This window comes from Triticum aestivum, chromosome 3B, assembly GCF_018294505.1.
Source record: "Triticum aestivum cultivar Chinese Spring chromosome 3B, IWGSC CS RefSeq v2.1, whole genome shotgun sequence".
Classification (NCBI taxonomy): Eukaryota; Viridiplantae; Streptophyta; class Magnoliopsida; order Poales; family Poaceae; genus Triticum; species Triticum aestivum.
The window spans coordinates 236,793,200-236,804,901 of record NC_057801.1 but is presented as its reverse complement, the minus strand read 5'-3'; the positions used below and the strand labels follow the sequence as shown (position 1 = coordinate 236,804,901).

General features: G+C 48.3%; 1 protein-coding gene across 1 annotated transcript; it reads left to right on the top strand.

Annotated features, from left to right (window-relative positions):
* The first annotated feature begins 1,580 nt into the window (after nt 1-1,580).
* LOC123069506 (serine carboxypeptidase-like 34) lies at nt 1,581-5,933 on the top strand. The gene is made up of 6 exons (XM_044492384.1): nt 1,581-2,094; nt 3,565-3,672; nt 4,405-4,500; nt 4,586-4,678; nt 4,779-4,867; nt 4,954-5,933. The coding sequence occupies exons 1-6, from the start codon at nt 1,809-1,811 to the stop codon at nt 5,788-5,790; spliced, it is 1,509 nt and encodes a 502-aa protein (XP_044348319.1). The 5' UTR covers nt 1,581-1,808; the 3' UTR covers nt 5,791-5,933.
* The last annotated feature ends 5,769 nt before the right edge of the window (nt 5,934-11,702 follow it).

Sequence of the window (11,702 nt, the reverse complement as noted above, 5' to 3'; positions counted from 1 at the left end):
AGATCGTAGGATTTTTAAAAAAAATTACTGCGTTCCCCAACTGTGCGGGTGGTGGCGTTGAAGGAGGAATGCGACATGGCGTTCGTCCTCTCCAACTCGCTCATAGAGTACCACCTCCACTTCAAGGCCCCCGGTGATGATGGTGCTGCTTAGATTTAGCTTTAATTTCGTTTATGCTACTAGGGACTATGTTTTGTATGAACTCCAATGATGTAATATGTGGCGCGAACTACTAGTTTGGATTGTGCCTTTTCTTAAAGAGGGTAACCCTCGGTCTCTACATCAGAATGATGCATGCAGCCATATACTATTAATAATGCAAAATTCAGCAGCCGAACAACCTCGACCCGGAAATAAAGCGGAAAACAAACCCTGAGGCCGTATACCTCGCGACCGTAACTCCTACAGATAGTCACTAATCCTATGTTAATAGACACATCAGAAACAAAAAAAATTACACAACTTCAAGAAGGAATCACCGCACATGTGTCGATGATGGCGAGTCCATCAAAAGGTCGAACTCCGGATTCTCATCCCCAAAGCCAAGCTTGAATCCACCATCTTCAGGAGGGACATGACGCAGGCGTGCATCGACATAACGCGATCAGCGATCTTGTGTTTTCATCGGAGTGCATAAACTCATCATTGAAGCCGTCTGTACCATCCACCCTTATCTGTCTACCGGCGCCTCGATAACTAGATACCTCTAGAGAAGACAACGAAAGATAAAGACGTCTCATACCGCCTGCCTCTCCCTACAGTCGCAGCACCTTCGATCCAACAACAACAGACTAAACATCACACCTCCACCAGAGCCACTGTGCATCACCATGCAGCCGGAAATCCCACCGGTCGTGCTCGAGCGTGGCGAGTTCGGCCATGTGGAAGGACCCAAGCCAATGGGGTTTGTGGGTTTCTCTGTCCGTGATCTCCGCCACCCATGTTCCCCACCCCCACTGCCGGATGCCGTGGTAGCTCCTCTACGGCTGCGGCGGCGCGGGGAGGTCGAGGAAGCCGGAGAGGCGGGCCGGGGAGGCGGCATCGTCGTAGCGGCTGCTTGAGGAGGTTCAGGCGGAGAAGGACGCGTGGCTCGCGTGGCGGCGTGGATCCGCGCTGCAGATCAGCGACGGGGACCTCCGCCACCGTGTCCAGCCATGGCGTGCGGAGGCGCAGGTTGTGGGGCGGGGGAAGGAGAGGTAGAGGAGGCGGAGAGGAGGCGGAGAGAATGTGAAGAGTTTTGGGTCTGTCTAGGACACATCTAAATGTGACATAGTTATGTCACATCTAAACTGATGTTCACTCTGTTTGCGATCTATTTTTTTTTTGTCCTAGTTTTTTTTGTTTCTTGTTGATGCATTATATATTTGTGGGAGCTTAGATGTGACATACTTAAAAAATATCTAGATGTGAATTAGACAAACTGAAGAATTTTTACTGGTTCGCCGAACGGTGGAGTAAATATTGGCGGAGATGCGGCCCCGTTATTGGCTATTGGGATTCGATTAGATGCGCGTATTTTTACTTCTCTAACACCGGATAGGGTCGGTTAGAGTTGCCCTAACAGACAAACCAATCCTGCATTGCAACGGCCAGCTACGAGCTGCTATCCGTATCCTTTTCTATCTCTTTCCCTGCGGAAGATTTGATTTCCATCCGAACACGGTCGAAACCCGATCTTGAAAACTTTCAACCTGATGCCATATATATACCCACGGCACAGACGCCCCCGAGGAGGAATATCCGCAGAGCAGAGTACCACGTAGCAGTTCACGAGCGTCTTTGATATCGATCTACGTCGAGTAGCCACGATGTCGAGGGCGGCGGCGGTCGTCCTCCTGCTCGCGGTCGCAACGACGACGACCGTGGCGGCAGCGAGGCACCACGGCCACCACCATGACGGGTTCGCGAAGGTGTTCGACCGGCAGGAGGCGGACCTGGTGGAGGCGCTGCCGGGGCAGCCGGCGGGGCTCGGCGTCCGGCAGTTCTCCGGGTACGTGACGGTGAACCAGACGCACGGCCGCGCCCTCTTCTACTGGTTCTTCGAGGCCACCCACGACGTCAGCAACAAACCCCTCGTCCTCTGGCTCAACGGAGGTACTTATACGAGAACAAAGTCAATTGCTCCCTCCGTTCCAAAATAAATGACTCAATTTTGTACTAATTTTAATACAAAGTTGACTCATCCATTTTAGAACAAAGGGAGTACATGCGTTGGACACGAAAGATTTCGTACTCCTATATTATTTGGGCAGTACTGGGCGCCGGTGCGCCGGCCGAAAGTTTCGGCCGGTCCGCCCCCAGCCGCCCGATACAGGCGCGTATAGCCGCCCGATTGGATCTCCAGTGTCATCTTCTTCCTTCCGCTTCGTCTTCAATCTTCGCCTCCTCCTATCCTCTACCCTCCTGCTTGCAGGACCGTCACGAGCGCCGCCGTGCTGCCTGCTTCCCGCCTCTTGCCTCGCGGCTGTCCCACCTTTCCTCTGCCTATCCCGTCGTGACCCGGTGCAGCGACGCTAACCTCGCCGCGCCATGCGGCTGCCGGCGTTGCAGCAAAAATCCCGCCGATGATTTTCAGCCCCCTCTGTTGCAACTCCGGTCATCAACGGTGCCAGCCTGTCCCGTCGCTAATGGTTTTCGGCGTGGGCTGCCGTTGCAAAACTAGAAGACGGGTTGTAGCAAAAAAAAAGGCTGCTTCCAGCAAAACTAAAATACGGTAGTAGCAAAAAATTGGTCCGGTCCAGCAAATCGAAAAAGGACGGTAGCAAAAAATGTGTATGGTTCCAGCAAATAGAGATACTGGTTCCAGCAAAAAAAGAGGAGAAAAAACGCAGTACATGCGCCGCGGTCACCGTTGTCACCATGGTCACCATTGAGTGAGGAAAAAGCCAGTTCCAGCAAACCATGACAATGGTTCCAGCAAATTATCACGCTGGTTGCAGCATTTCATTGATCTTGCGACGGCGACTTCCAGCAAACACGGTCTCCGGTTCCAGCAAAAAACGATGCTGGTAGCAGCACCGCACGACGCCGGGTCCAGCAAATCCTGCTGCTGGTTGCAGCACTGCATCAAAGTGGTTATCCCTGCCCACCGGTGCTTCAAGTCCAGCAATGGCGGTGCGCGCGAAACATGGGCTGCAGCTCCTCCGGTCCTCACGTTGCAGCTTTTTGACATCTCGCCGCGGCAGCGCGCACAACGACGATGTTCTTCGCAAGGGGGAGTGCCCCTCGTACAATAGCTGGCTCTATCTATGGCGTTCTAAGAGAAAAAAGAGGAGCGAGAGCATCAGCCATGGCGGGGAGGTGGAGAGGGGAAAGGGGACAGGATATGTGGACGGGGTGTGTGGACAACAACTCACGAACAGAGGATAAGAAGAAAAAGCGGGGGCGGTGCGCAGGACCCACTCGGATGACGTGGTCTTGTTTTGTGATAGCGACACGTGATATTAGCGAGCGGACCGGCCGAAGCTTCCGCCGGTCGACCGGGTGTAAACGTTTACCATATTATTTCTACCGATCGTAATTATTATACTACTACTACTACTTACTTTGCATGCATGCATGCAGGGCCTGGATGCTCGTCGCTTGGATACGGAGCACTGGAAGAGCTGGGGCCCTTATTGATCCAGAAGGGAACCCCTGAGCTCAGGCTCAACCCCCACGCATGGAACAAAGGTACCAAACAATTCCATCGTCACATTGCCGTCAAACAATCCATCTTAGGAGGTGTTTGGTTCGTTACTTTGTAACGTAACCTGTTTACGGGGGTAACTGATACCTTTAAATCTTGTTTGGTTAGGCTAGGCCGTAATTGGATAACACCGTATCAGGTCCCAGCCCTGTAGAAATCCGATAACGCTCATGACCCTGTGTAATCTGAAACCGCTCCTTCGCCCACGATACTTCGTCTTCTCCAGGAGGTCAGGAGCCCGATCTCTCCGCCGCCCGGCCAAAGCCCGCACAAGGGGAGCCGCGGCTGGTAGTCTCGCCTTGTTGCTTCCCCGGCTGGAGCCCACACAAGCCGAGCATCGCCACTGCTAGCCGGCGCCCATGGCCAGTCCCGGATCGTTGCAGCCCCACCGGCCGGATCCTGCACAAGAGGGGCGCCCGCCTGCTAGCCTGCGGCCAGGGCCAATCTCGCCGGCCACCGCTCCCTCCTCCGGGAGCGCCCCCCCCCCCCCCCCCCCCCCCCAAGCGGTGAGGTGCGCCGCCGCTTCTTTTGGATATTTTCTCTTGATGTAGAGGAATCCATTAGCGTTACAATTGTAACCAAACAAGTTGTCGATTTGCTCGATTACGTTTACAGTAACGGTGTAACTTGATTACGTTTGCGATTGCGTTGCCTCTCACGAACCAAACACCTCCTTAGTTTTTACGTAGTAATTATTTGTGTGTGTGCAACCGCAGAGGCAAATCTGCTCTTCTTGGAGCAACCTGCGGGCGTCGGATTCTCCTACACGAACACCACCGCCGATCTTGAGAGATTTGGCGACGACCTCGCTGGTACATATGAATTGTACTATTATCCTTATTAATTTATTTCTCTAGTTTTTCTTAGCTAACTTGAGTGGATGCGTTTGTGAATTAGCTCATGACGCGTACACGTTCCTCGTCAACTGGTTCGAAAGGTTCCCACAGTTCAAGGGCCACGATTTCTACATCGCCGGAGAGAGCTACGCCGGTGATTACTGCTACTACCCGTGGATTAATCTCGTGATTATGGCACCACATTAACTTAGGTAACACTAGAGAAAATCTAATCAATCTTGTATATTTTGTAGGGCACTATGTCCCCCATCTCGCCGAGAAGATCGTGGAGCAGAACAAGAAGGTGCACAAGAGCAGGCACATCAATTTCAAGGGATTCATGGTACGCAATCAGTTTTGTAGTGCTTCAACAGGAATCAACGAATTATGATTTAGTTAAATCTCTAATTGTTTGTGCTACGTTTCCAGATCGGGAACGCGGCGATCGACGAGGCGTCGGACGAGCGCGGCATGGTGGACTACGCGTGGGACCACGCCATCATCTCCGACGAGCTCTACGACGCCATCAATAAGAACTGCAAGTTCGACCAGGCCGGCAACAGCAGCGACTTCTCCTCGTCTGGCCAGAACCCCAGCAACGCCGCCTGCGAACGAGCCATGGACGGCTTCTACGAGGCGTTCGACCACATCGACATCTACAGCCTCTACACCCCCGCCTGCACCGCCTCCACCGGCACGGCGGGCCAGCTGCCGCGCCGCCTCCACCGGCCCTCCGCTCAATCCGACAACAGCAGGTCCCTGCGGCCGCGGTACAACAGCTACGACCCGTGCCTGGACAACTACGCCGCCGAGTACCTGAACCGCCGGGACGTGCAGGACGCGCTGCACGCCAACACAACCGGGAGCATCCCCTACGCGTGGACCGCGTGCAGCGACCCGCTGTTCGAGCACTGGAAGGACTCGCCGGCGTCGATGCTGCCGGTGATCAAGAGGATGGTTGACGCCGGCCTCCGCGTGTGGGTGTACAGCGGCGACACGGACGCCCGCGTGCCCGTCTCGTCCACTCGACAGGCGCTCCGCAAGCTCGGCCTCGAGACCCTCAAGCAGTGGAGGGAGTGGTTCACCAGCGACCAGGTCGGCGGCTACCAGGTGGACTACAACGGCCTCACCTTCGTCACCATCCGAGGTGCCGGCCACATGGTCCCCACCGTCACGCCCGTGCAGGCCAGGCAGCTCTTCGCGCACTTCCTCGCCGGCAAGGAATTGCCGCCCAAACCCATCATCAGCTCAAGCTTGAAAAATTAGTGCTTCGTTAAAGCCATTGTAATAGACTATATCTATATATTAGAGGTTGTTTGATTGGAATTGTAGTGTCAGATATCTAGTTTCGAATTTTGTATGAACTTGCATTTTGCTCTTCTATATAGTAAATAATTACGCGTATCTTATCTAAAGTGCCGAGTATTTTTTGTTGTTGCAATAGTGCAGAACTGAACTTATCAAAATGAGGTACGCATCTAATTTGGTGCGTTCAAACAAAACTTTGGGCACAATAGTGCAGATCTAATTGTACCCAAAGCTTGGTACGGGCAGATTGAACTCAGCTGTTGCGGTTGGGGTCATGGTTTTCGCTATGATGCCTAGCTACTAAGAGCATCTCTAGCCCAACCGTTAAAAAGTCTTAACTCAAGTTGAACCTAGCTGAACTCCTACTCGGTTTAGCTGCTCAAAAAATCCCGGAGAATCCTTCACCGGCGCTTCCACATCGCTCAACGCCCTCGACCTAGGCAACCCCGCCCACCTCTCAGGCCATGGTAGATTCGCTCGCCAACAGCACTACAGTTCGAATCATCCCATATCTTCCCCGTCGCCACCGGGCTCTCGTGGGTGAAAAAGGCCACCGCTGAGCTTGGTTTCATCAAAAATAGAACCGGTGGACGACCATAATGTCGCCGAGCACCATTATGGCCACACTAGTGTTATTTCGAAAACGGGAGTTCAACTGCGTCGAGCCTAGTCAGCGATCACGAGCACCACTTGGAGGAGAATCTTCCTCCTTAGAGCTTGCAGGTCACTCCACAGCCCAGCCATCCACCAGCAACCTCGGCGTCACCTCAATGTCGTCGGCAGAGGCTCTCACCTCCTCCGTTCACAAAGTGTTCATGAATTGCACATGTAAGATTTTCATTGCTTTTTTCCATTGTGTTTTACTAGTTTTGCAATCAAATCCAACATGAAATTTTGCATAGTGTAGATGAAGAGGTTAAGGGAGATGTTCTTCGAAGACTCTTGATACGTGGAGGAGGAAGAATACGATGGTGATTTTGAATGATCACTGTCGTGATCGTTCACAAGTAATTTTGGCAACCAAGACTAGGATCGCAGTTTGGCCGCTTGTATGTCAATCGAGATAGAGCAGAAGGCTATGCCAAGATTATCAAGAATTACTTTACACCCAATTCAACCTATTAGAATAGTATTTTCAGTGGTAATTTCGGACGCGTCGAAGTCTCTTCAACACCATTGCAAAAGCTATCGAGAAGCATGATCCATGGATTAAACTAAGGAGGAGTGCATGAGGAGAAATAAGTGTGAGCTCATCAATGAAGTGTGTCACGGCTGTTCGAGTGCTTCCCTATGGGTGTTCGGCCAACACCATTGATGACTATGTACGCATTGGGAAAGATACAGTCCTAGAGGTTGTTCAAAGATGCACACAAGCCATGATTGACTCTATGAACCGAAGTATTTCAGGGCACCCAATATGAAGACATTGCGAGACTCTTGGGTTTGGGTGAAGAATGAGGATGACCAGAGATGCTTGGATCAATCGATTGGATGCACCGAACATGAAAGAATTGTCCTACGGGATGGGAAGGTCGGTACAAAGGGCATTCCAAAGATCGAACAATTATTCTTGAGAGAGTTGCATTAGAGGATCTACGGATTTGACATCCATTTTATGGATTGCATGGCTCTCATAATGACATGGATGTGCTTTTGAGATCACCACTATTCGGAAGGCTTGTTGCCGGAGATGCTCATCCTTGCAACTATGATCGTTGTTACACGATGGGCTAATTGTTGGAAATATGCCCTATAGGCAATAATATTGTATTATTTATTTTGACGTTTACAATTAAGAGTTTATATTCTATGCTATAACTGCTATGATCTTGGAATATGCAATTCAGTGGAAAACTCATATGCACGTGTGGAATGATAAACAGTAAAATCTAATTCCTAGTTTCGCCTCTAGGACTATGTCTAGTGTTGTTTGTGGTCATGTTTTCCGGATATTGGGATATCGTTAAGTGTGATGATAGTCCCGAAACAACTTTGAAAATATGACGTTGGAAGAACAATCATATTGAATTGGCCCAACTTGATTGTTATACTTTGAGATGCTATCGTCACAAGTCAATCAATATAATACAGAGAGTTAACATATGCTTTAGTTTCTTAGACCATGAGAGTATCGTAGTCACTTCTTACCATACAATGGACTTTAGGGTTGCTCAAACGTCAATTGTAACATGGTGATCATAACAATAACTTATAGGTACATCAAAGAGTTTGACAAGGGACTAAATAGCTCAAGAGTGGGATTTGCTCCTCCGACGATGAAGAGATATTTTTAGGGCCCTCTCAGTGTGACGACATCCATCATCGTCTATTCAGACATGGGTAACTAGGTCACGAGGATGCCAGAACATGTCAACGAGAAAGAAGAACAAAACCGGTAGCGAGGAGACCGGTATAGTGAGCATGAAAATCACTTAAGAGGATACCGATACATCTCACCTGGGGTTTTTGTAAAGTATAACGAAGAAAAGGGAATACCACATGATAACCAAATGTTCACTCGAATATCATTCGTGTATTCATATGGATCAATATGGAAGTCCATGGTTTCGCTATTGATCATTGAGCGGAAGGGACTTTGTTCGTGTCTATGATTTACCAAACCTACATGGGCACAAGCTTAAGGGAATCAAGATATGTTGAGTGTCAGTGGAGTAAGAGTTATGAGAAAATATTTACAAAATAGTTTCTTTAATATTAGAAATAGTTTCGAGAGAAACCGGAAGCGTTTCGGAGTAACCGGAAGAGTTTTGGGGTTTACCGGGTAATACCAGGAATTGATATATAGGTGAGAAAAAATTTGAGGACTTAAATATAAATAATAAAGGGCTTAGGAGGCCCCTGGAATTTATTTATAGTCCATGTGCTAAAGAAAATAAGAAAAGGCCTATTAGGGGAGAGTTAATAGGCCCTATGGCCCATTAGTGGAGGCACCCAAAGGGGAGGCCGAATTGGGGAGGTGGAGTTGGACTCCACCAGCCCCTAGGTCGGCACAAGGGAAGGGAAGAAACCCCTCCTAAAGTTAGCCACCCCTCCCTCTCCCTTCAACCTATATATACAAGAGGATTTTGGACTTTGTAGATACAAGTTTTTTGAGCTTCCTCTAGTTCTCTAGTTCCATTTCTAGTTGATCCAATTAAAGTTAGATCTAGTTCTCCTTAATCCTCATAATTAGAGGCCCCGTGTGGCTATAATATTCTCCCTCTAATCTTCGGGGATGATTAGCTCTGGACGGTAAAGCGTTGCCGGATCGTGAAGCTTGAACGCTTGCAAATTGTAGAGAAGTCATGCTTTCGGTCTTTTGTTCGAGGGATCATCGTGGTTGGTTCGGGGATCGCCGTGGACGGTTCGAGGGACTTCAATAGTACGATATACACCGACTCTTCTTCCACTGCAACTCGGAGTTTGTAACGGTCTAACCGCCAATGCATCTTTATAGTGTTCTGTGTTTGATCATAGGACGAATTTTTTTATTTTCTACTGCATTTCTCATCTGTGGCATCATGAGCGGTTCTATGAGTAGATGTAGGTTTTGATCTAGACCACATGTGGATGTGAGGGTTTGATGTTCTTGTTTTCACTTCCCTCGAGTGTTGCTTCGGTTCAGTTCATTGACGGCATGATGTAGCTTTGTACAAAGTTCTGAAAATAGATCGACTCTGGTTGTCGACGATCTGCTAACAGTTCTTTGGGCTTCATCATAGTGAAGACTGGTGAACTGTCGCAAACACGAGAGGTTAATGAAGATGTTCGATCTTGTAGGAGGTCACACGCATTGAAAAATTTTTGTGTGGGGCTAGAGATTTTTAATTAAGTCTCTTCCCTCACGCACCCAGAAAGTTAATCTAGCAATAAGAATTATCGCCTTAATGGTGGACATAGGTAGCTAGAGTTGTCTGAAAACCCTAGAAGCCATGTAATTAAAAATTTGCCAAACTAATTAGAGGACGTCTAACTTGGTTTTGCAGAAAGCATGTGATGTGATATAGCCTTCGTTATGATAATGAGTTTATATATGAGATGGTTATATGATGTATGATACGTCTCCAACGTATCTACTTTTCCAAACACTATTGCCTTTGTTTTGGACTCTAACTTGCATGATTTGAATGAAACTAACCCGGACTGACGTTGTTTTCAGCAAAACTGCCATGATGTTGTTTTATGTGTAGAAAAGAAAAGTTCTCGGAATGTCTTGGAAATCCACGGAGGCACTTTTCAGATTTAATAAGAATTTTTGGCGAAAGAATTAGTGCCAGGGGGCCCACGGCCTGTCCACGAGACAGGGGGCGCCCCCCCTAGGGCGCGGCCCCCTATCTCGTGGGCCCCCTGGACACCTCCCGACCTCAACTCCAACTCCATATATACCGTCTTGGGGAGAAAAAAAATTAGAGAGAAAGTTTCATCGCGTTTCACGACACGGAGCCGCCGCCAAGCCCTAATCTCTCTCGGGAGGGCTGATCTCGAGTCCGTTCGGGGCTCCGGAGAGGGGGATTCGTCACCGTCGTCATCACCAACCATCGTCCATCACCAATTTCATGATGCTCACCGCCGTGCGTGAGTAATTCTATCGTAGGCTTGCTGGACGGTGATGGTTTGGATGAATTTACCATGTAATCAAGTTAGTTTTGTTAGGGTTTGATCCCTAGTATCCACTATGTTCTGAGATTGATGGTGCTATGACTTTGCTATGCTTAATGCTTGTCACTAGGGCCCGAGTGCCATGATTTCAGATCTGAACCTATTATGTTTTCATGAATATATGTGTGTTCTTGATCATATCTTGCAAGTCTATAGTCACCTATTATGTGTGATGATCCGACAACCCCGAAGTGACAATAATCGGAATACTTCTCGGTGATGACCGTAGTTTGAGGAGTTCATGTATTCACTATGTGTTAATGCTTTGTTCCGGTTCTCTATTAAAAGGAGTCCTTAATATCCCTTAGTTCCCGTAAGGACCCCGCTTCCACGGGAGGGTAGGACAAAAGATGTCATGCAAGTTCTTTTCCATAAGCACGTAAGACTATTTACGGAATACATGCCTACATTACATTGATGAATTGGAGCTAGTTCTATATCATCCTATGTTATAACTATTGCATGAGGAATCGCATCCGGCATAATTATCCATCACTGATCCATTGCCTATGAGCTTTTCATATATTGTTCTCCGCTTATTTACTTTTCTGTTGCTACTGTTACAACTACTACAAAAACCCAAAAACATTTACCTTTACTTTTGCTACCGTTACCTTTATTATCATACCACTTTTGCTACTAAACACTTTGCTGAAGATACTAAGTTATTCAGGTGTGGTTGAATTGACAACTCAACTTCTAATACTCAAGAATATTCTTTGGCTCCCCTTGTGTCGAATCAATAAATTTGGGTTGAATACTCTATCCTCGAAAGCTGTTGCGATCCCCTATACTTGTGGGTTATCAAGACTAATTTCTGGCGCCGTTGCCGGGGAGCATAGCTCTATTCTCTGAGTCACTTGGGATTTATATCTGTTGATTACTATGAAGAACTTGAAAGAAGATCGAACTACTATTTTGCCCTCAACTACGAGGGGAGGTAAGGAACTGCCATCTAGCTCTGCACTAGATTCTCCTTCCGTTATTAGTAAGCTTGCGACACCTAAACCTACTACTGCTATGAATTCTGATATGTCGCATGTTATTGATGATGCCACTTCTGCTATGCATGATGAAACTACTTCTGTGCGTGATACTACTTTGCCATTAGGTGAATTTCTTGATGAACAACTTGCTAGATTTAGGGGGAATGAAATTACTGAAGATCCTATTACTGATGATAGTGATGATGAAGGTCCTCCCAATGATTA

What these genes read in the sequence shown, in the direction of transcription:
- LOC123069506 (XM_044492384.1), top strand. Translation starts at nt 1,809, where the DNA reads ATGTCGAGGGCGGCGGCGGTCGTCCTCCTGCTCGCGGTCGCAACGACG. An exon ending in CGTCCTCTGGCTCAACGGAG is followed by an intron (nt 2,095 to 3,564) that starts GTACTTATACGA and finishes GCATGCATGCAG; the next exon opens with GGCCTGGATGCTCGTCGCTT. An exon ending in CGCCGGAGAGAGCTACGCCG is followed by an intron (nt 4,679 to 4,778) that starts GTGATTACTGCT and finishes TATATTTTGTAG; the next exon opens with GGCACTATGTCCCCCATCTC.